This window comes from Musca autumnalis, unplaced genomic scaffold (genome assembly GCF_047663935.1).
Source record: "Musca autumnalis isolate F117 unplaced genomic scaffold, ASM4766393v1 scaffold_5, whole genome shotgun sequence".
Lineage (NCBI taxonomy): Eukaryota > Metazoa > Arthropoda > Insecta > Diptera > Muscidae > Musca > Musca autumnalis.
Window position 1 is genome coordinate 44617698 of NW_027412088.1, and position 22100 is coordinate 44639797.

Sequence of the window (22100 nt, forward strand, 5' to 3'; positions counted from 1 at the left end):
CCTACCGACATCCACTTAGTATATATAAATATCTCAAACGGTGTGGGAAATACGCATACACAAACATGCAAAAAGGGTTAAATTACCTGAATTACCACAAAGGGTTAAATTACCTGAAATCGGATGGTACCGCTATATGGGGGCTATAAGAAAAAATGGACCCATATTGGTTTTGGTTTCATATTCATGTATTGTCATCCAAATCTGAAAAGTATGCAAAGTTTTAGTTCGATTGGTCAACTGCAACTATGTAGAAATTGATTTATTAGATTTGAACTGAAATCGGGTGGTACCGCTATATGGGACCTATAAAAAAATGGACCCATGTTGGTTTTGGTTTTATATTCATGTATTGTCATCCAAATCTGAAAAGTGTGCAAAGTTTAAGTTCCATTGGTCAACTGCAACCGTGTGGAAATTGAGTTACTAGATTTGAACTAAACGGACACCAAAGCAAATAAATAAAACACTGTAATAAAAAGAAAATCAATTTGAAAATAATTTTTAGACAATAATTATTAAAATATATTGGAAAGCAACTAAAATAAATACAACATTTTACTACCTTTATTTATTTCCCTAAGAAAAAACTCGTGTTTTGTCAGATGACAAACTTTCTATAGAAAATCTGTTAGTATCCTCATTTTACAATTCATGCAAAGCAATTTGCTTTTTTCTTGTACAATAAATGATTTCAAACAATTTTTAATTTTGTTTAAGAAAAAAGTGTCGTTGTCGTAAATGTTACGTGGTACCAATAAATAACTACGACAACGACTACGCCAAGGACTGCACAAACGTCTACGCCAAATGTTTATTTTGATTGTAAAAAGTTTAGGTTTGGTTTTTCTTCTGGATGAAAAGTTTAAACATGATTTGCTAATATGCTGTTTATATTAGAGCTTTTTGCAGGGTTAACCTTCTTTATGAGGATTTGTTTGAAATATAAGCATTGGAATTGACATTTAAAACCCAGTCGGTTTGTTAAATCCGGTTATATATAAACGGGGTATTACAATTATATATTTTTCAAAAAAAAAAAAAAAAATCCTTAAATTGTATATTTTTGCTTTTTTGTACAAACACATACATAATACCAATTAGTCGTTACGATACGCCAACTTCCAATTTTTGATACGACAACGCCAACCGTAATAAGGGTGTATATGACCTACATCACACTGTGGTAAAGGTTATTATGTCTTTGTGCATTTGTATGTCTTCTTTTTGGACAGACAATTTGGAGTCGATTTAGCAATGTCCGTCCGTCTATCTGGCTGGCTGGAGCGCACGATAACTCTCGAACGGATTAGCAGATTCGGTCCAAAATGTGGCCTTCGTAATATTTTGTCCAAACTTAGTTTAAGTTCGAAGATGGGCCATATCGGTCCACTCCTTCAGGTACCTTCCCCAAAAAAAGTTCGAACATGTTTGGAAAAATTGTGCAAACGATATCTCTTGAAGGTAGTAACCGATCTGGTCCATACCTTACACATCGTGACATTTCTACCAGACATAGATGATGTTTTTGCAAGGGCAAGTCCATACTTCCTGAGAGAATGGCCCTTATGCTGTAAAAACCCGCTAAGACACCATGTGTAGTGGATGCAGCGCACAACAACTGTCAAACGAATAAATCAATTCGATCCAAAATTGGCAGTCGTAATATTTTGTGCAGACTTAAATCTATGTTCTATAATGGGCCATATCGGATACCGCCCCCACAATAGTTCAAGATTTTCGCTAAATTGGTATGCACGATAACTCTCGAAGGCACAGCCATAACCTAACTCCACAGCCATAACCTTCAAAATACCGAAAGTCGGAAGGTATCGTTCTATGGGAGCTATATGAAGGGCTGGCACGGTGCTCTTGAATCAAATTTAAATGGAAGGTGCTTACACCTGGGAAGTATTTGCGGATTCTGAAACTACAATGTTCATAGATGAGAAAAATCAAAAAACTAAAAAATAGCCGGAGCGCTTTTTAAATAAATCGCGATTCAAGTTGACATTTTTAGGGTTTGTTAAGGTTTTTGCGATTTTGCTTGGAAACCGCAGGTCGTATCAAAATGAGAATAAAGGAAATGTTATAGCTATGAAAATTCTCTACAAGATTGGCCTTTACGGTATTATCGTAGGTTTTACCATTTTTGAGATATTGAAGTTCAAATTGGGACAATGCACTGACTGTATCGCCCCCTTATAACACAATGTCTTGAAGGGTACGCCTTAACTAACTTTTAATGAAAACCGCTTACACAGGGAAAGTTTTTGTAAATTCTGAAACAGCAATGTTCATAGATGAGAAAAATCCAAAAACAAGAAAAAAATCGCTGTAGGGATTTTTAAATAAATCGCGGTCAAAATTCACATTTTTAGTGGTTTTTTAGGTTTTTACGATTTTGCTTGGAAACCGCAAGTCCAATCGAAATGAAGCTAAAGAAAATGTTGTAGCTGTGAAAATTCTCTACAGGATTGACGTTTATGATTTGTTCTCAGGCTGTACCATTTTTGAGATAAAGAAGCTCAGTTTACATTTTTAGGTTTTTTTTGTTAGGGATTCGCGATTTTGCTTGAATACGCGAGTCTTATCGGCATGGGACCTGAGATAATCTTATAGCTGTGAAAATTCTCTACAAGACTGGCTTATGTAATTTTTCCTAAGTTGTACCATTTTTTTAGATATATAAGTTTAAGTTGAGAAATTGCAGTCATGACATTGTTTTATAAGGAGACGATACAGAATTGAATTGAATTTAAATTGTCCCAATTTCAACTTCTATATCTCAAAAATTGTAAAACCTACGAAAATATCATTTCGGTCAATCTTGTAGAGAATTTCGATAGCTACAACGTTTCCTTTATTTCCATTTTGGTACGACTTGCGGTTTCCAAGCAAAATCGCAAAAACCTAAATAAACCCTAAAAATGTCAACTTGAATAGCGATTTATTTAAAAAGCGCTCCGGCGATTTTTTTAGTTTTTTGATTTTTCTCATCTATGAACATTGTAGTTTCAGAATCCGCAAAAACTTCCAAGGTGTAAGCACCTTCCATTTAAATTTGATTCAAGAGCACCGTGCTGGGCCTATAACGACAAATTTCATTTCGAAGGTTGTATACGAAGGACTTAATACTAAATTTCAGCCATTTCGGTGGCATATTGAGGCCACAACCTTCAAAATACCGGAAATCTGGATAAATACGGATAAATTTCAGGTGAAAGGCTTCATACACCAAACGAAGATTTAATAGCCAATTTCAGCCAATTCGGTGGATATTCAAGCCACAACTCCTTGCATATGGTTTTGCATATGCTCAGTTTATGCAAATATGTAAAAATATGTCAAAAAATTCAATATATGCAAAATATGCAAACATCTCTGGGCCTAATTCGTTTTTTTTTTGTGATAAAACGAGTTTCTGTCTAATCAGATTTTCTCTACGACCATCTTAACCATATATGCATTTGCATAGGATTCCGCTGTCTATACATAACACCAAGGCCTATAGAAGGTCGGCCATTCAGAGTTCTGTTTACAACTTTTGACAACAAACATAATAAATTTTATATTATGGTGATTTGAGTTTCTTTGTATTTTAAATCACAATAACGTTCAAACATAACAATAAGGTGGGCTTAGTGTCCAATTGCATTCAAAATATTTCCAATGGGGGACCTCTCATATTGGGGCTATAGCAAAACGTTGCTAATATTTCGTAAGGCGGTTTTCTACCTACGAAGAATATAAAATGCCAAAATACGACTAAATCGGTTGGCAAATATGCTTGTCTTAATTAATAATATTGAGCCAAATGGTACCCAACTTATAAAAGAAATTTAAAATGATGGTAATCTACGTACCATGCCTACAGAACAAACATTATAGATTTTACATTATTGTGATTTGAGTTTCTTTTTATTTTAAATCACAATAATGCTTTTGACAACAAACATAATAATCAGTTGGGCTTATTGGCCGACCTTGTATAGGCCTTGCTACGTACCTTACATTAAAAGGTATTACCAAATTTCCTATAAAGTTCTTATATATCTCCCACAGTTCTCGGTTACAAAAATTAAAAGACATATACGTCTCCGAGCAATAAGCAGCCACATGTTTTCAGGTTTCTGATTTGACGAAATGTAAAAACCATTTCTGCCACTTTTTCGACATGTTTGTTATTTTTCTATTTCCGTACTTATTGTATAAATGATTATGTGGACACCATTTTTGATAGTTTGTTTTTTTTACTTTGTTAAATGACGTATTTACACAAAACTCATATTTTAGGTGCCAGTGTAAATTGTTTTGGCTTAGCGTGTGTATACCAGAAATATTCAGTAAGTGCTTTTCAAACTGTGAAAGCATGGTCAAGTGAGCTTTACGTCAACAGGTGTTTATCATTAACAAAATACACTCTAAATATTATGTCCGTTATTTAATGATTTAAACGTAATATAAAACATATTTTGCCGATTATTCCCATGACTGATTGATATTAATATAAAGCAAATTTTTATTAATTGTAAATTCTTTGGTAAATGTCTCCCCCTAACACAGTTCAAAGCAAACACAAATTGCTTATATGTATGTATTTCAATCGATTTTTTTATTAAATATTTTTTTTTTTATTTTTCTATTTTTATATTTTAAAGTTTAGGAAGATTTGCAGATAATTGAACAATTTACAATTGAATTATAAAGTTAAAGTTTGGTAAGAATAGTTTTTAATTTTCATGTTGGTAGTTTTAGTTTAATTTACTTGAAAATTAACAGATAAGAATAATTCTAAATATTGTTCTTGTATTCTGATTCATTAAGGTACGTATTTTGATGTGAGCTTGAAAATGAGATTGGAGATTGTGGATTTGTGTAAGAGTTTTGAAATTTTTGTTGCAATTTTACTAACTATTATTATGTATGTAAATAGGTATGTATAATAATGATTAGTTTTGTGGGTATCTTATTTGCGATTAAAGAAAAACTTTCAGCATTTTACAATTCTATATTTAGGAGTGCTTCAAATTCCATTGAAATAAGTTGTGCGAAAAAGCTTTTCTTTTTTTGGTTACCTTTTAACTGAGTATGTTGTATAAATACTATTAAATACATATTTTGTTTTTTTTTTAGTAAATAATAGTTTAATAATAGAAAATAGTAAACATATTTGTTATATAGATATATAGTTTAAATATTATAAAATTATAACAATAATAATAACATACAATTCTTGGAAAATATCACAAAATGTTTTTTGTTTGGTTTAGTAATTAATTGGTTATAATATTTTTTTAATTATAGGATTATTTTATTTAATAATAAAAAAGAGTTAAATGTTGGTTATCTTTTAAAGTGCCAAAGGAGGGATGAGTTGTTTGCTTTGTTTTTGATTGGAGTTTGCGGTTTTTAGTTGAATTTAGTTTCATCTAATTTACGTGTTATGTTTAGTCAAATTTTTATTTAATATTTTGAAAATATTAAATATTTATTTCTTGTTTTGTGTGTGAGATGTGTTAGAAGTTATGAGTTGTAGTAAGACAGTATAGTTGCTGAGGATGAAGAAGAAGAAAGTGAAGAGCTGTTCATATGTACTGCATTTTAAAAGCTCCTAAAATAAAATTAACGTAAAAACCTTGATTGGTGGCTGGTCTCGGTACTATGATTCATGTTTTACTTTATGGTAAAAGATGGTCAGTACATAAGTATATATTTAATATTTTCGATATAATATTAGGGATCTTGCTATTAATGAGAGGAGAGAGGTATATGTAGACCATTAACAATGTTTCGGCTTCAACTTCGGCTTTCTGTTACCCACAGATATTTCCGGATTTGGATTTTTCGGTCTTTTATCGTTGGATTGTCGAGGGTTTAGGTAACAATTAGAACATACAGAGAAAACTCACTTCTATAAAAAACGAAGTAAGCTGTCGGATCGTGTCTCCCGCAGAAAGTTTGCAAAGTTAAGATTAAAAAAAAAAAACGAAGAAAAACAAAAACAAATCCCCTATTGCAGAGACCCCTGAAAACGTTGTAATGGCCATGATTTGCGAATCTACACCTGTGGTGGGATTCTCTAACGAATTTTGTGGTTACCGTAAAAAATCGGTAAATTTAAAATGCAAAATTATGAATGAAAAATACCAATAAAAGTTGAAAACACTGTAGTTATCGGTAAAGTTATCAAAATTTATCAAAAATCGATAAATTTAAAACGCAAAATTATGAATGTAAAATACCAATAAAAATTGAAAACACCGTTGTTATCGGTAGTACCTAGCGACAACTTTTTTTCGTCGCTAAATTCCCGACAAATTTCGTTAATTACCGAAATTATAGCCATTTTAATTCTACCGATTTTTTCGGTTACTAAAAATTGCGTTAGAGAATCCCACTACTGGAATCAATCCCACGGCAGCGGGTTCTTTCGTACCGGATTGACCCGGAACAACACAAAATCATCGTTCCGGCCAGCGGCTGCCACCTCAGTGTACATATGTTTGTATTTGTTTCGTTTTTCTGTGTTTGGAGCAGCATATCCCGGAATGCTTGCTCCGAATTCTTTTGGTCCGTGCCGGGACGGAGGATAGATGTCAGGAGTGGGTGCATCTAAGGGGTTGCTCTGGACTTGACCACTTGAGGGACTATGACAGGGACTATGTTGCTGCATGCTGCGTGAACACAGTCCCCAGAGAGTCGTCGGATTACGAAACTCCCTCGTCGTCGGACTACGAAACTCCCCCGCAGTCCCCTCGATAACAACCACACGCACAGCCTCTAACACCAGCCGTTGTTGTCCCAATCCCAGAGAATGCATCCTTTTTGCAATTTAATTGCAATGGACTCCGAGGTAAGATCGAGGAAATAGTAGATTTCATGAGTCGGAAGAACATCAAGGTCGCTGCGGTGCAAGAAACCAAGCTCAACAACAACTGTAGCAATCCCACGGCAGCGTGTTCTTTCGTACCGGATTGACCCTGAACAACACAAAATCAATGTTCCGGCCAGCGGCTGCCACCTCAGTGTGTACATGTTCGTATTTGTTTCGTTTTTCTGTGTTGGGAGCTGCATATCCCGGAATGCCTGCTCCGAATTCTATTGGTCCGAGCCGGGACGGAGGAAAACCCAGGACCAATATATCTGTGCTCAGTTTGTCACATTCGCATCTTCACTCACATCCAACCTTCGGTGAGCCGTCGTCGGATTACGGGACCCCCTCGTCGTCTGATTACGAAACTCCCCCGCAGTCCCCTCGACAACTACCGCACACGCAGCCTTTAACACCAGCCGTTGTTGTCCCAATCCCCGAAAATGCAGCCTTTTTGCAATTGAATTGCAATGGACTCCGAGGTAAGATCGAGGAGATAGTAGTCGGAAGAACATCAAGGTCGCGGCGCAAGCTGAACAGCAACCACAGCTTAGAGCATTGTGATGGTTACAATGTTCTGAGGACAGATCGCACCAGAAGTGGAGGTGGGGGATTGGATTTCCTATTGCACCAGTCTGCCCAATACAGACCTATCTCGCTTGAGCATATCTCTAATGACCCATACATGGAATGTATGGGGGTAGCTGTCAGGTGTGGAACTGCCGAGATAGAGTTGCTGAACGCATACATTCCGCCGAGTAATAGCTGTATCTCAGATTACGTGCCTAACATTAGTCCGCTTTTGGAAGGTCATAATCGTCTGGTCCTGGGGGACTTTAATGCGCATCATGAGATGTGACATTCGGCCCTCGGAAACGACCAGAGAGGTACAGCGCTGTCTACGTTTTGCACTGTCAATGAGGACGCCCCTACCAGAATTAGAGGAGAGTGTCACAGCTCGCCAGACATAACCATCTTGTCACCTGGTCTGACAAATGACGTTACCTGGCAACCCGTCATTTCCCTTGGATCAGACCATAATTGTCTCCATTAGCAGACCACCCGATTTCATTACCTCTGAACGCCGCACATTCGTCAATCATAAGAAAGCTGATTGGCCGGGTTTCAGAGAGTTCACCAATCACCGCTTCAGAGAACTGCCCAATCCTTCTGATGTTCGGGTAGCGGAAAGGACGTTCGGAGACATCATCACTGCTGCAGCTGCTCGCCATATCCCTGCTGGTCGAATACCCGAAGTAAGACCAAACTTCCCAGCAGAGGCGACGGGATTAGCAAATGAGCGTGATGAGCTTCGCCGAACCAACCCCAATGACCCCAGAGTCAGGGAGCTGACACTGGAAGTTAACAGGCTGGTCGGTGAGCATAAGTGAAACAAGTGGCTAAATCATCTGAAGAGTTGCAACATTGGAGCCGGTATAGGTGAATTGTGGGCAACGGTTAAGTCACTCTCGAACAATGGAAAAAGGGAAGATAGGACCTCAGTCACGTTTGGCGACGTTACGTTGACTGACCCGAAGAGGTGCGCAAGTTATTTCAATCGACAGTTTGTCGAGCACCCCGGGAGTGACAGGGCGAAGAGAAGAATATTACGTCGCATCAGACAATGGATGATGTTGCCAATGCCATCTGGAACGCTAAATCATCCAAGGCGTTGGGCCCTGATGGAATCTCCATGGTAATGCTGAAGCAGCTGGATGAGCCGGGAGTGGAGTATCTCACTAAAGGGAGTGGAGTATCTCACTTGTCGCTATCCACCCTCATTGTTCCCGAAGTCTGGAAAAGGGCAGGGTGGTCCCACTACGGAAGCTCGGCAAGGATGCCAGCAAAAGTGAATCGTACAGGCCGATTTCGCTTTTGTCGCCCGTAGCAAAGACCCTTGAGGCCTTAGTCCTCCCCAGTATCAGAAATAGCTATCAAGTTGCCGATCATCAGCATGGATTTTGTAAGCAGCACAGCACGGCAACTGCGATGCACGCCATTACCACATATATTTGTCAAGGACTCAACCAGAGACGGCCGTGCGATAGAACAGTGATAGTGGCGCTTGACTTATCAAAAGCCTTCGATACAGTCAGGCACTCCACGCTGTTGGAGGACATTGAGCAGACAACCCTCCGGCCAAGCTTGAAACGTTGGATAGTCAATTATATGTGTGGACGCCAGTCGTACGTGGAATTCAGGAACAAGAAGTCCAAACCCCGTAGAGTGAAACAAGGAGTTCCCCAAGGTGGGGTGATATCTCCGGAACTGTTTAACCTCTACCTCTCCTGTATTCCGCCCCTCCAGGCGGCATCGAGATCGTAACGTATGCGGATGATTGCACGATCCTGGCGTCAGGTACATATCCTGATGACATTTGTGATGAGAGACTGAACAACTATTTAACCGATCTTACCACCTTTTTCCATTAGAGGAATATGCAGATTTCCGCCACAAAATCAACAGCCACTCTGTTCACCTCATGGACAGCGCAGTTTGGAAGAGAATTGAATGTCGTGGTCGACGGTAGCAGAATTCCGACCACAAACTGCCCCAAAATTTTAGGGGTCACATTCGACACTACTTTCATGAAGTGCGCGCATGCCACAGCTATCTGCGACAAACTGAAAAGTAGGAACAAGGTCCTAAAGTCCCTAGCCGACAGCACTTGGGGTGCAAATAAAGAAACCTTGTTGTCCATATATAACGCAATATGTCGGTCTGTGTTAAGTTATGCGCCGCCAGTTTGGTCCCCGGAATTATGTGATACGAATTGGAAAAAGATTCAAACCTGCCAGAATGCCGCCCTGAGAACAGCAACAGGGTGCCTCCTCATGTCTTCAGTGGACCATCTACATGAGGAGGCAGAGATTCTTCCAGTAAAGCAACACAATGAGATGCTTTCGGTGCAGTACTTGCTTGGGTGTTACCGTGAGAGCCATCCCAATCACCATCTGCTGGCTAGGCCCGACACATTCAAGCATATCAGGAAGGATATTCATGCTATAGAGAGGGAGATCCAACAACATAGGGGAGATCCCCTAGATCAACAGGCATATCAAGCAGGTTTAAATAGTATTCACACGGATGCAGTTGCTGAGGCCATAAGCAAATATAGTGTGAATTAAGACCTCGAAATACATCCCCCATCTATCGCAGCTGAGGAGCGTCAGCTGCCACGACAAACTAGAGTAGTTTTGGCTCAACTACGCTCGGGATATTTCAGTCGCCTAAATTCTTATTGGGCGGAAATCGACCGCGCCGTGCAAGACATCTGCCCAGTATGCGGCATGGGCCCGCACAACACAAACACCTTTTCAACTGCCCAGCAAAACCTACTCATCTAACTTCAGTGGATCTGTGGTTAAATCCCATCGAAGCAGCCATTTTACTGGAACTGGAGATAGACCCAGAGCCAGGTTGAACAGAGGATCGAACATACAAACATAATAATAAACACTGTTACAACAAAAACAACAACATAGCGGCAAGTCCCTAAAAATCCCGCATTCCCGAAATTGCCCTAAAAATCCCGAAAACCATGGACAATTTCGAAATCCCGAATTCCGCGATTTTTGGAAACCTGTCCAGTTCGACATCCCTAATGCGAACAAAGAGGATACCTGTTTTAGAGGTTATCTCTAGACTTACAATAATTTCCATCGTCGCACAATGGTCCAGAAATCGATTTTCCTGGCCAAAAACCCAATTTTTTGTCGTCACCGATTGTCAATTTTTCTATGGGATTCGATAGTAATCATATTGAAACTAAGGACAGCAAAAATTATGTTTGAATATTGGAAGGTGTGGGCGTGGTGGGCTCATAAAGACGACATTTTTCCCAATTTTGGAAAATACGTACGTCATTTTTGCAAATTTCTGGAGAAAGAAATAGCTATTTTTCGGGAACTATAACAGAAATTGTGTTATTTTTTATTTTGTTTGTTGCCTTTAAGAAATTGCAGTGGCGTTTTGACGTATGGAAAAAATAGGCAAAGTTGTCTCCCAAAACTATTCTTCAACCTCAACCTCTTGCAACACATTTTAGGGCAGGCAATAGGATACTTTAGGACAGGCAATAGTATAAATAAATTTTTAATTATGCAATTGTTTTCTGAGTGTAAATATGTATGTTTTATGTACCTATGTATAATAAATATTATAAAAAATGAGGTGTATGTACATAACATTCTTATGTTGTAATAGTGCATTCGAGTTGAGTGTAATGTTTTTGCTGTTGTCGTGTAAATTTGAGACAAAATGGAATTAGTAGAGATTTATATAAATGGAAATTTTTGAAATACTTTTTTTGTCCAATGTAAACGGTTTTGATTTGCGCGTTATTTTCATTCGAATTTGATATTTGTTGATTTTTTTGGTTTAGTCGAATTTTTCGCTTGATTTTTTATGTATCTTCTTAAATGCTGCCATTCGTAAACCACCCGTACTGGCTTTGAACATGTTCGATACATTACGCATTGAACGTGTTGAGATACTGACAACATGATGTGGCACGGCAGCAGCTGCATGAACCGCTGCCAGGGTTGTCGATGCTACTGGTTTACTGGCATAATCACTACTACTGAGGAAATCACGTAGATTATCAGCCTCCTCTATGCTAGCCCTAGACTATGATGCTTTGACTTTTTTCTTTAGATTACCACGTTGGGCTTCGGTGACAGCTGTCGGCGGCAGCTCTCGATATTGATTCTGAAAAGAAAGGTATAAAAACAATTATTTTTAAAATTATTAAAGCAATTATTCACATGACTTACAAGTTCCTCATCATCTGGTACTCGCGACAGAAAATCTAACAGTTCATTATTGGGTATTGTGTTTGGTCTCAATATTCTGCGGCTAAATTTCATTATGCCCCAAAAGAGCAACAGAAAACGTATAGGTACAAAGTGTAAGACAATTATGGCACCAAGCAATAGAACCACTGCCAGCCAGGTTAATTCGGGGACGGAAAAATTAAAAGTACTAAAAGATAAATAATATGGATTAAAGATAAATATTGTGGATTTTGTAAAGATTATTATTGTTGTTGTTGCCGTTTCTTTTATACTTACTTCTTGGTACTCTCTCCCAGCGATGCCAAATAGCCAATTGTATTCTGTACAGTTTGTGAGACTTCTTGTATCGCCTGCAATCGTTCTTTGATAGATTTTTTTTCTTCTTTTTCCTTATCGTCATCATCATCCTCATCGTAGTCATAATCGTAACTACCGCTTGTCGAATCCGATTGGCCAGTTATTAATCGAACTAGCCAATTTCTGGAAAAAGGTAAATTTTTTTTATTAAAAATTTTCATGAAATGTATTTCTCGTGTTCTTACTTGAGTATTATTAATAAGATGACCAGCGGCACTGTTTCCAGATTCCCATAAATACAGGCTACTATCCACAAGGTAAATGCGATGACTGATCTGAGGGGACTTTCCCATTCAAAGCAGCTCCTAAAATATAAAAGAATACAAATTATATATTTATTCATGGTTATGTTTATAATATCATAAAGAAATCTAAGACTGCTTTAATATTGCAGTTTTAAAATAATTTATTTTTGAAATATTTGTTTAGATTATACAGTTTAAATCGATTATAACGACTTATCGGTTATAACGACGAAATCCTAAAGACCCTAATTTCTACTGCATTTAATAGCCCACACAAAACAAATATCGCTTATAACGACATATAGATTATAGCGACGGATTCTATCGCTCCCTTGACCGTGGTTGTATGCGATTTTGACTATATAACATTCCATCTAAAAATATATTTTCTATGAACATCTTTGAAGCGACAGAGGGAGAATTCACTCATAACAATGTGTGCAACCTGAATATTGGGCGATACCGATTTATGGGGACAACATCAAAGGATGGACTTACATTAATCGACAATTTTCTGGGGGTAGCCTACTTCCAGGAATGATTAAGTGACATTTCGGCCATTTCGAATTAAAAATGTATATAAAATCATTTCGAATTAAAAATTCATATATCATCATATGGGGACCCCATCAAAACGTGGACCCAATTCAAAAATTTTTTGCAAGAAGGTTTTCTAAAACTAGTTATCCAAATTTTAGCCAATTTCATTGAAAGATGTAATCAAGACCCTTAAAATGCCAGAAATCAGTGGATACCGTTCTATGGGGGCTTACCTAAAGTTGGACATATGTTAATTTTTTTTCTTTTTTCATTTGTGTTGCTAAACTAACCTTTACTGAAAATTTCGTATTGCTATCTGCACCGGAAGTATTTTTGGCCGCACTTCCTATACAAGTTCGACCACAGTGCAACCCAATCATATATGTTGCTTACGCTGACCGGTTTAACCATGTTTGAAAATTTAAATGATGTATTGCAGGATGATTTATTTCACGACTCTGAATGGGATCATTGTAATCAAATTACAAAATTGGCTTAAATCCACCGGTATAGTTTTTTCTAGAACGCGATCTAAGTTTGGTTGAAATATTACGATGTGCGAAGATTGAACCAAGACGACTTGACTGGGCTTAAACCATTCGTGTTTACCTTGGCAGCCGACATTCTTCTGCTGTGATGTGCTGCTTCGACCACATCTTGTTGTGCCAATGTACCGTTAAAATCTTAGTCCGCATGAAGATTATCCACAGGTGTCATGAGGAGACACACTGCTACAGTCCCCAGGGCGGCATTCTTACAGATTTCAATATCACATTTGCATACCACACTGGCGCCGCACAGCTAACCAAAGACAGGACTATTGCCTTATAAGAGGTCAACAAGGCTTCTTTGTCAGCGACTTGAGAATCTTGTTCCTACTTCTGATCTTGTCGCAAATAGCTTTGGCTTGCGCGCCGACGACTTAAACATGCTGCCGAACGTTACACTCAATATCTTAGGGTAGTTAGTGGTTGGAATCAGTGCGCCATCTGTCAATATATTCAGGGGGAAGTCTCATTGCAGCCGTACGGGTGGTGAACAGTGTGACAGTGGATTTAGCGGCGGATGTTTTCTTATACCTCAGATGAAAGACCTGCGCTAAGTCAGCTATGTAGACTAGGCCGGAGCGATTTGTATGAGAGGAAAAAAACCTTAATGGGCCCTTCGCGTTTCTTATTCCTGGGATTGAACTGAGCAAAAAAATCAACTAGACCCTAGGTCTATCGTGAAAATCGAGCCTCCCGATTTTGACTTTAAGTTTTTTATCCACGTTTTTTGGAAATTTTGGCATATAACAGCCAAACCATTGAGATTTTCGATCGAACACAATTGTAGCCAAGACAGTAGTTAAGAACTTTCTAATACATCGCAAAAACATTGGAACGCTCCTCCAGGCGGTTTTGGCCTTGAGAAGGTGCAAACTTTTCGAAAAATGATGGCACTGTGCTCTAAAAGTTGACCAGAAAAATATTTAAGCGTTCTGATGCAAAATTATATCGTGTTGGGATCCATGGTTCGTTTGTATCACTTCGTTTTATTTTTTTATAACGGTAAAAGTAGTGAAAATCTGGGTTTCTTACATTATCAAATTTAAACGGACATATCTTCTTTTTCTCTCAACGGATTTCTATTGATCCTTCTTCCTTTTAAAGGGGTGAATAATATCTTTCGAACAAGTTATTATTTTTTCAAATCGGTTAACAAATGACTATGTGGTTTAAGTCTGAAAAACCCCACAAAAAACTTTAACTGAATTTCTGATGATTTCGAAAAAATAAGATTTTTTTGTTTTGTTCAATATTTATTTTGAAAATTGTGAGAAATTCAGTTATAGTTTTTTTGTGGGGGTTTTTAGACTTAGAACCCGACGCCAAGATCGTGCAATCATCCGCATACATTACGATCTCTATGCCGTTCCTGAGATATAACCCCGTCTTGGGAACTCACTATTTTCTCTACGGGTCTTGGACGTCTTATTTCTGAATTCTACTGGCGTCCAAACATATGGTTGATTATCCTACGTTTCACGGCTGGAGGGAAGCTTTCCCTATATCCTCGAACAGCTTGGCATGATTGATGGTATCGAAAGTTTTCGATAGGTCAAGAGCCACCATAACTGTTCGATCGCACGGCCTGCTATGGTTCAGTCCTCGACTGATATGTGTGGCTGTGGCGTGTAATGCTATTGTGGTGCTGTGTATTTTCCGAAATCCATGCTGATGTTAGGCCACTGGGGAAACTGCTTCTTATCAGAATCTTTGCTACTGACGACAAAAGACACATCGGCTTGTGCGATTCAACTCCGCTGGTATCCTTGACTGGCCAACTTTAAAGGCTTCTGGTATAATATGGGTGGCTAATGGCAGATTGGGGTCACTTGTTAAATACTCAACACCGGATGCATACAGTTGCTTATGCATTACCATTGCATTTCCGTGTAGTTTCAACGCTTTGGATGATCTCGCATTGCGGATGACGTCTGCAACATCGCCCATTCTAAATTGCGGTGGTACCTCCACGGCTGGAAGGGCTTTTATATGGCGTAGCACGCTCAGCTTTGCCCTATCACTCTCATGGTGCCCTATAAAGCAACATCCATTCTATCATCCTTCTTTCCCGGATTCGAAATTGATTTGACCGTGGCCCACAATTTAGTTAATCCTGTACCAATGCTGCATTGCTTCAGGTGGTCTAGTCACTTTTTATACCCTCATCATTTATGCTAACGAGGGTATATACACTTTCATACGGGCAAAATGTGCCTCATCGAAATAATGGTTTTATGTTTGGACGAAATGTTTTTCATACAATTGGCTTTCGTCATATTTTGCCCAAACTTAGTTTAAGTTCGAAGATGGGTTATATCGGTCCACTCCTTCCGGTACCTCCCCCACAAAAGTTCGAAAATGTTCGGAAAATTTGTGCGCACGATAACTCTTGAAGGGAGTAACCGATTTGGCTCACACTTCGTACATCGTGAAAGTTCTACCAGACTTAGATGAAGTTTAAATATGGACTCAATCGGTCCACTCCTTCGGGTACCTCACAAACAAAATTTCGGAAAAGTTCAGTTTAGGACGTGCTCTCGAATCGCTTTGATTTTTGTTGTAGCAACTTGTATTCGCTGTCCCCCATATGACGGTACAAGTTTCATAAGGGGCATTTCATAATAGCCTGAAAGGTGAAAAAAAAACCGTATGACACCGTGTGTAGTGGTTGGAGCGCAAGATAAATCTTGAACGGATCTGCCAATTCGGTCCAAAATTTGGCCTTCGTAATATTTTGTCCAAACATAGTTTAAGTTCGAAGATAAACCACTCCTTCAGGTATCTCCCTTACAAAAATTCAAAAATCTTCTGAAAAAATATGCGCACGATAACTCTTGAAGGGAGTGACTGATGTAATCCATACTCTGCACATCCTAATATATCTACCAGATATAGATCAGGTTCGAATATGGACTATATTTGTGCACTCCTTTGGGTACCTTCCACACAAAATTTCGGATAAGTTCTCTTTAAGACCTGCTCTCGAATCACTTTGATTTTTGTTGAAGCGATTTGCATTCGCTACCTCCATTACGACGGTAAAAGTTTTTTCAGGAGCAGGTCCATATTTCTTGGGAAAACATCCTGAAAGGTGTAAAAAGCCCTATGTCGCCATATGTAGATCTCGAACTGTTCTACCGATTTGGTGCAACATTTGGTCTTCGTTATATTTTATCCAAACTTAGTTTCATGGGCAATACCGGTCCCCAACTTCCGGTACTTCTCCCCAATATTTAAAAAATGTCACTAAAATGTTAGGACGATATCACTTGAATGGTGCAACCAATTTGGTCCAAACTTTGGATCTCCTAATATTTTGTCAAAATTTAGTTTAACTTCTAAAATGGCCCATATCTGTCCTCCCTAAGGGTACCTCCACCACAAAAATTCAACATTTGTGATAATTCCTAATCCACATTTTTGTCGGCAAGTTCAAATGTTGGTATGTAGCGAGCGGCTGCAGCAGCGATGATGTCTCGGAAAATTCTCTAAGCTACCCGAGGATCTGAGGGAATGGAGAGCTCTCTAAAGTGGTGATTGGTAAATGCTCTGAACCTTTGCCAATCAGCTTTACCATGTTTCAGAAAAGTACGGCGTTTAGAGGATAAGAAGTTGGGTGATCTGTTTACGGAGACGATGATTCGAATATGGTCTGAGGAAAGGGAAATGACGTGTCCTGGCACGTCATTTATTAGAACGGGTGCCGCAATGGTAATGTCTTGCGAGCTGTGGTAATCTCCTCTTAACCTCGTAGGAACGTTTGTTTAGCCGTGCAAAATGTGGAGCGAATAATTTGCTCGGCCAGCTCTGTACCCCTCTCGTCATTGCTTGGGAATGCCAAAGCTCACGTTGAGCATTATAGTCCCCTACCAGTAGAAGGTTATTGCTCTCCCTAATGTCGGGCATATAATGCAAGGCACAGGCGGTATATTCACGTTTAGCAACTCTACCTCGGTAGTATCACACTTTACTGTTACCGCCAAACATTCCATATATTAATCACTAGATTCATGTTCATGTGGGTTAGGTCTGTAGGGTACAGACTGGTATAAGGCAACGTTGCAAGCTACACATGACGGTGAGCTTTGTTTCCTGGATCGCGTCGACCATGATGTTCCTCCGTCTCATAAGGTCTACAATTTCGCTGACTTTTTTGCAATTGAATTGCATGATTGACGTATTTCCGGTGCGTCGAACAATAGCTTGGGGTGTTAGGTGCTGCTTTTGATCTTGTTGGGGAAACTGCGTGGTTGTTTCGTGTTCCGACGAAGACGATGATTCCGACGACGAAGTGTGAGATACTTTGGGAAATGTTCTGGCGCAGGAAGCAACAATATAACTCCTATAGCAGTAATCGCGGAGACGACTAAGTCCTGAGCAGTCTTCCATCCCTACGTCCATTACATCTCACGAAGTTAATATATGGTGGATGTATATCTGGTAAAAGGAACAGATCGATGACTCGGCGTTCGTCTCAATTCCGGCACTGACCAAAAGAACTTCGTGAAAAAAGTGTAAAACACGTAATTGTTGAGGTGACGGTCCCGGGTCTGAGACTCCTCTGAGTCAATCACGTGCATAGAATCGGCCGAGGTGGGAGCTGCTCGTCCTTGCCTTCGGTGGGGGCATGGCTCAAATAAGACTGGTGAAGACTCATCTAACTTTTATCCTAATTTTAGCAAGTCTTTCATTCATCGGGGTTAAACTAAAGACCGGGCCGATACAAATTACTATGGAAACAAAGATCGCTAGGTTGGCACAAGTTAACGTTAACCGATCGCCATAATATTTCATATATACCGTTTTTAGATAAAATGGAAACAAAATGGGGGATAGGAGTTCCAAAAAAAAAAAAAAAAAAAAACAATGTGTACCCCACACCACTATGTGGGGAGGGTATTTTAAGTTATTGGCCAAAAAGTTTGTAGCATATCGAAATAATGGTCATAGACCCAACTTATATGTACCAAAATTAATGTCTCGACGATCTGATTCGATCTGACTTTGTGTTTCCGTCCGTCCTTGGAATCACGCTACAGATCGCAATTTTGGTCGAATCGTCACCAAATTTTGGGTGCTGATGCGGGTCCCGGAGGAGAAGAAGCCAATTATGGTTGTGGTCGGAATAGGCAAAAAACTTCTTTGGAGAAAAAAAGCCAACGTTTTATTCCAAAACGAATATCTCCGCTTCTATAAGGAGTATACCAAAAGCGAAACATAGCAATGAAAGCAGAAATATCCCCTTTACAACCATGTAGGTGGTCAAACAACGGACATATCGCAATAGTCGCTAATCCAACACAATTTTTAATTTTTGCGATTTTATTTGTAATGACTAGACAGCCGAATTTTATGCAATCCCTATTTTTGGTCCGATTCATGTCAAATTTTGAGACTGGGCATATTTTTGGCTTCTGATTACATTGCAATCGAAACATATGACATATGCAAAATTATGCAAAATGCATAAATTTTTGCATATGCAAAATTTATGCATTTTACATATTTTCTTATGCAACAAATATTTCAATAGTAGGTACAAAAATGTTTGTGTGTACAAATTTTCTGTTTAAAATTCTCTTCAAGTCAATAAAATAGAGAAATGTATAACCACAGCCACAACCTTCAAAATACCGAAAATCGGGAGGTATCGCTCTATGGGGGTTATATGAAGGCCTGAACCTAAACCGACAAATTTTAGGTGGAAAGTTTTTTACCCCCAAGGAAGACTTAATACCAAATTTCAGCCATTTTGGAGGGATATTGAGGCCACAACCTTCAAAATACCGAAAATCGGGAGGTACCGTTCTATGGGGGCTATATGAAGACGTGGATCTATACCGACAAATTTCAGGTGGAAAGTTTTATACCCACATCGAAGACAAAATGCAAAATTTCAGTGATTTCGGTGGGATATTGAGGCCACAACCTTCAAAATACCGAAAATCGGGAGGTCCCATTCTATGGGGGCTATATGAAGACGTGGACCTATGCCAAATTTCAGGTGGAGTGTTTTATATCTCCAACGAAATCTAAATACCAAATTTCAGTTATTTCGGTGGGATATTGAGGCTACAACTTTCAAAATACCGAATATCGGTAGGTATCGTTCTATGGGGGCTATATGAAGACGTGGACCTATGCGGACAGATTTCAGTTATAAAGTTGCATACCCCTAACGAAGACTTAATACCAAATTTCAGCCATTTTGGTGGGATATTTTGACCACAAATCCTTGAATATATTTTTGCATATAATTTGCATATGCTCATTTTATGCAGATATGTACAAATATGTCAAAATATGCACGATATGCAGAATATGCAAAATATGCAAAAATTTCTGTGCCTAATTCGTTTTATTTTGTAATAAAACTAGTTTCTGTCTAATCAGATTTTCTATACGACCATCCTAACCATATATGCATTTGCATAGGATTCCGCTGTCTAGTAATGACGAACGTCACAGATTTGGTTTGGGACCTTGGAAAAGCAAATCCAGATAATGAATGTAGAAAATTCCATCTTTACAATGATGCAGGTGTAGGCGTAGGTGGTCAAAAACGGAGATATCACAATAGTCGGTACTACATCCCATTTTTCCATTTTTGTAATCATATTACAGGTCGGAATTTTGATCAGATTCTCACGAAGTTTTGGGGTTTTTTTAGGACCAAAGACATCAGAGGAAGAAGCCTATTGAGTTTGGTGATGATCGGATGCTGTGGAGAACATTCAACGTTTTATTTCTTCCAAAAGGTTCCGTTAGCCCTACGTCATTTGGTATAAAAGCCAGGGTGGCTGGTAATTTTCGTATCTCCATTAATGGAATGTTTATCAGTGAAAAGCTTATACACATGGGTGGTGGTGTAGGGTATCACATAGACGGCCGTCACTTGTTTTTTTGTCGTTCAGTCTAATGTACATATATCAAAATGCGAAGCATAAATAGTCAGTCATTTTAATCAAAACTAAAGTGACTTGAAATTTCTGGAGTCGTTGTCGTAGTCCAACAATCAAGGTCAAAAATGTACTTACTGTATATATCGTGCTGCATCCAATATATTCATAATTATCACTTTCAGTCTATTAACGTTGCGTAAAAATAATTGTCTTTTAAACTTGGCCTCCTGTTGGATTAATTTCTCTTCTTTGGGTTGAAGGACACGGCATACCGCTCTTACTTCATTCCATACCACATTCATTTCGAGGAGAATCTACAAGCAATTGTAAATGTTAAAATATAAAAGAAAGTGAAAATTATTCGAAAATACCTGTGGCGATAGGCCTTTGGCCCGTGAACAAAGATTTTTATCCTTCAGCGTATACCATCGTTTGACACCATTTTTAATGCGCAGCAATGGTATTACCAATTTTCCCAGAAACTCAACACGATGATCACGATCTTCATCGTAAACAGTTATTTCCAACACTTGGGTTATGTCTTTGACATTGCTGTTAGAAAGGAAATGTAGATAATTATTTATTAATTATAAATATTAATTTTATTAAAATTGTAATGATTTTAAAATTAAATAAATTTTAATAGTAATAATAAAATTAATTTTTAATTTATTTATTTAATTTCGTTACAAAGTTAAAGTTACACGAAGCAACTTAGCATAAATTATTAACATTGGGCCTGTTCGATAACTTCGCAAGAAAAAAGCATTTGCAAGTACTTGCAACTGCTTCTCATTTCTCTTTTATTGGACAAGTTTGTTATCGAACAGCATTTTGTAAAAGTTTGTACAAATTTGTACAAACTTTTGTGTTATCGAACAGACCTATTATTAACAAATTATTACTTTTATTTAATTAAAATAATTACTAATTATTTATCATTTATAATTATGAAATATGATAGTCTTAAACCTGATTACTTACAATGTAAATATCTTATTCCATGTTGGTGTTAAAGTCTTATATTCCGTCTGTGTTTGCAGGCGGGCATTTCCCAATTCCAGCACACAAAACGGATCTGATTTACCACCAATATCTGCCGCTGCCAGACCCTGAGCACCAAACACTTTTACCGTCAGATGACCAACATCGCGCAAATTTTTAAAGCAACGATGCCAACGGTAACGCTCGGTCATTGTTTTCACTTCATGTGGATCCTCCTTGAATGCCTTCAGATCACTGATTGTTTCGAGTGCCGTTGTACCGCTAATCGTCAACATTAGGAAGACTTCACCGGGACAGTCTTCAAATTGTTTCCATATTCCGTGGGTATTTTCACGTTCGAATACACTTAAATCTATGGAAGCTTTACCGAAGAGTGTGTTACGATTCCATAATGAGATTTCAAGTTGTTGTTCTTCTTCGAACAGATGTAAATCGAATTGTTCGAGCCAACGTTCAGTCCATGATGATTTGCTTTTGTATTTTTCGTTTCCTAGTCTGAAAGTAACAAAAGAGAAATGTTAATTGTTGGGGACAGTTTATCATGCGTTTGTTGGTAATGGCCACAGGAAAGCTAAATATAAATAGAAATGAAATACACAAAAAAAGTTACATGCCTAAGCTTATGGCATCGTCATGAAAGTTAAACATAGAAAGCCGCAATTGCGGGGGGTTGGAAATAATTGGAAAAATCAAATAAAGTATTTCTGGTAATTCAGCAGAATAATACTTGTATAATCTAGGGTATCACTAGGGTAAATCCCAAAATGGTTTTGGGTTCTCAGGTGAAATTTGACGGAGATATTGCGATTATCGCTAAAATCTACCTCGCGACT

The 22100-nt window shown here is 38.3% G+C and overlaps 1 protein-coding gene across 8 annotated transcripts in view; it reads right to left on the reverse strand.

Moving 5' to 3' along the window:
- Positions 1-10984: 10984 nt before the first annotated feature.
- Mctp (multiple C2 domain and transmembrane region protein) overlaps positions 10985-22100 on the reverse strand; it is a 194765-nt gene continuing 183649 nt past the window's right edge. For all 8 annotated transcript variants that reach the window (XM_073957467.1, XM_073957468.1, XM_073957466.1 and 5 more), the window contains 7 exons: positions 21247-21762; positions 20634-20814; positions 20398-20576; positions 12213-12332; positions 11947-12150; positions 11650-11857; positions 10985-11584 (listed from right to left, as the gene is read on the reverse strand). In XM_073957467.1, the coding sequence (XP_073813568.1) occupies positions 11504-11584; positions 11650-11857; positions 11947-12150; positions 12213-12332; positions 20398-20576; positions 20634-20814; positions 21247-21762 (1489 nt within the window). In that variant the 3' untranslated portion in view covers positions 10985-11503. The remainder of the gene's footprint in view (positions 11585-11649; positions 11858-11946; positions 12151-12212; positions 12333-20397; positions 20577-20633; positions 20815-21246; positions 21763-22100) is intronic.